The sequence below is a fragment of the Etheostoma cragini genome, unplaced genomic scaffold, assembly GCF_013103735.1.
Source record: "Etheostoma cragini isolate CJK2018 unplaced genomic scaffold, CSU_Ecrag_1.0 ScbMSFa_1523, whole genome shotgun sequence".
Classification (NCBI taxonomy): Eukaryota; Metazoa; Chordata; class Actinopteri; order Perciformes; family Percidae; genus Etheostoma; species Etheostoma cragini.
This window is the reverse complement of record NW_023265587.1, coordinates 587817-589463: the sequence shown is the minus strand read 5'-3', so window position 1 is coordinate 589463 and position 1647 is coordinate 587817. Positions and strand designations below refer to the sequence as shown.

Here is a 1647-nt window from a genome sequence, read left to right as displayed (position 1 = left end):
CTGAGAGCAGGGGACACCCTGAGACCATCAGAACATAAGCTCACACCTGAGAGCAGGGGACACCCTGAGACCATCAGAGCACAAGCTCACACCTGAGAACAAGGGACGACCTGAGACCATCAGAACATAAGCTCTGTAGTCACATAGTAGTAAAAGTTGTGTTTACTGATCTATATATTCCACTCGATCAGGATGAAGATTTCCATCTACTGTGGGTCCTTCTGTAATATTGACATGCCTTTGAATAGGGACGTCACCACGTGTCAAATCCACGTATTATAGTGGGCACCAGATTCATCTTTGAAAAATGTCGCCATGCTGAACAAATGGTGTATAATCCGCCATTGATATTCTTTGATTGGAGCTCATATTGAACCATTTCCCCATGTCACCCCCATCCACGCACAACAGTTAAATGATCGGAAGAAATATTGATAGTGCAGAATCAGGCGCACTGATTCCGGACATTACCCCAAGGAGCCAGACATTACCCTGCCGGCTCCAATGCAAAGTCACTGTAATGTCCGATCAAGCCCATGTGTGGACGGAGCAGCTCGGAGAAAACAAAGATGGCGGATTTACACAAAGAAGACAACAACAATGAGATTCAGGAACTTGTGGGCCTACTGTAAATCCTCTGTTATGTTGACGTCTGACCTGATTCGTTGGACATTGCCCCGAGTTTGTATGAGAAATCAACTACTGCTTCTTCCTTTTTTTAACAGAATAATGTCTTCTTTTCCTTCATTTAACCCATTGTTATTGTCAGAAGACAGTGGCTGATTTACACTAAAAGACAACGACAGTGAGATTCAGGAACTTGTGGACCTACTGTAAATCCTCTGTTACTTGGACGTCTGTACCTGATTTGTCGGACATTGCCCCGAGTTCTTATGAGAAAACGACTACTGCTTCTTCCTTTTTTTAACAGAAACATGTCTTCTTTTCCTTCATTGATAAGGAGATTCAGGAACTTGTGGACCTACTGTATATCCTCTGTCATGTTTACGTCTGCACCTGATTCGTCGGACATTGTCCCGAGTTCACATGAGAAAACGGCTACTGCTTCTTCTTTTCTTAACAGGGACATGTTTCTATGTCTCATTGTGTGAAAAGTGAAGCTCAGTCAATGCATTTGGATTTGCACACTAAGATCATTCTCAACTTCTAATTCAAAGACAATGACACATCAAGACAAAGAGTCCTAAATCTGCGTTAATGACTGAACAGAGCCAAGACAAAAGGGACATAGTGATGATATCGAGCTCAGATTACAGATAAGATAACAATACCGCACAGGAAAGCAACGGCCAAAGGTTCTTTAAGGAACCTCTCCAGAACCTTTCCCACACTGGGATCCAGGATGGGGCCTCGGCCAGACCTGCGTACTCTGGGGACCGCTTGACTGAGGACCATGAGAAACTCCACCTGGACAATGTGAAGGAATATCTGACGTAAGTGACTAGATAAAAGACGTAAATGGTCCCATATCTCCAATAAATGGTCTCTGATATGACATAATAACCTGCACTCTTGATTTGAAATCTGCTGCAGCGCCTGATTATGAGACAATAAAAACAAAGTATAAGAACAGATGCATACTATCTGAGTTAGATTAACACTTTTATAATCATGAGCATCTACTAA

At 42.7% G+C, this 1647-nt stretch overlaps 1 protein-coding gene across 1 annotated transcript in view; it reads right to left on the bottom strand.

Annotated features, from left to right (window-relative positions):
* LOC117939984 (E3 ubiquitin-protein ligase Hakai-like) overlaps positions 1–1647 on the bottom strand; it is a 9696-nt gene that overhangs the window by 116 nt on the left and 7933 nt on the right. Inside the window, exons 7-8 of the mRNA XM_034865360.1 lie at positions 1293–1428; positions 47–92 (exon numbers count right to left, since the gene is read on the bottom strand). Of these exons, the coding sequence (XP_034721251.1) occupies positions 47–92; positions 1293–1428 (182 nt within the window). The remainder of the gene's footprint in view (positions 1–46; positions 93–1292; positions 1429–1647) is intronic.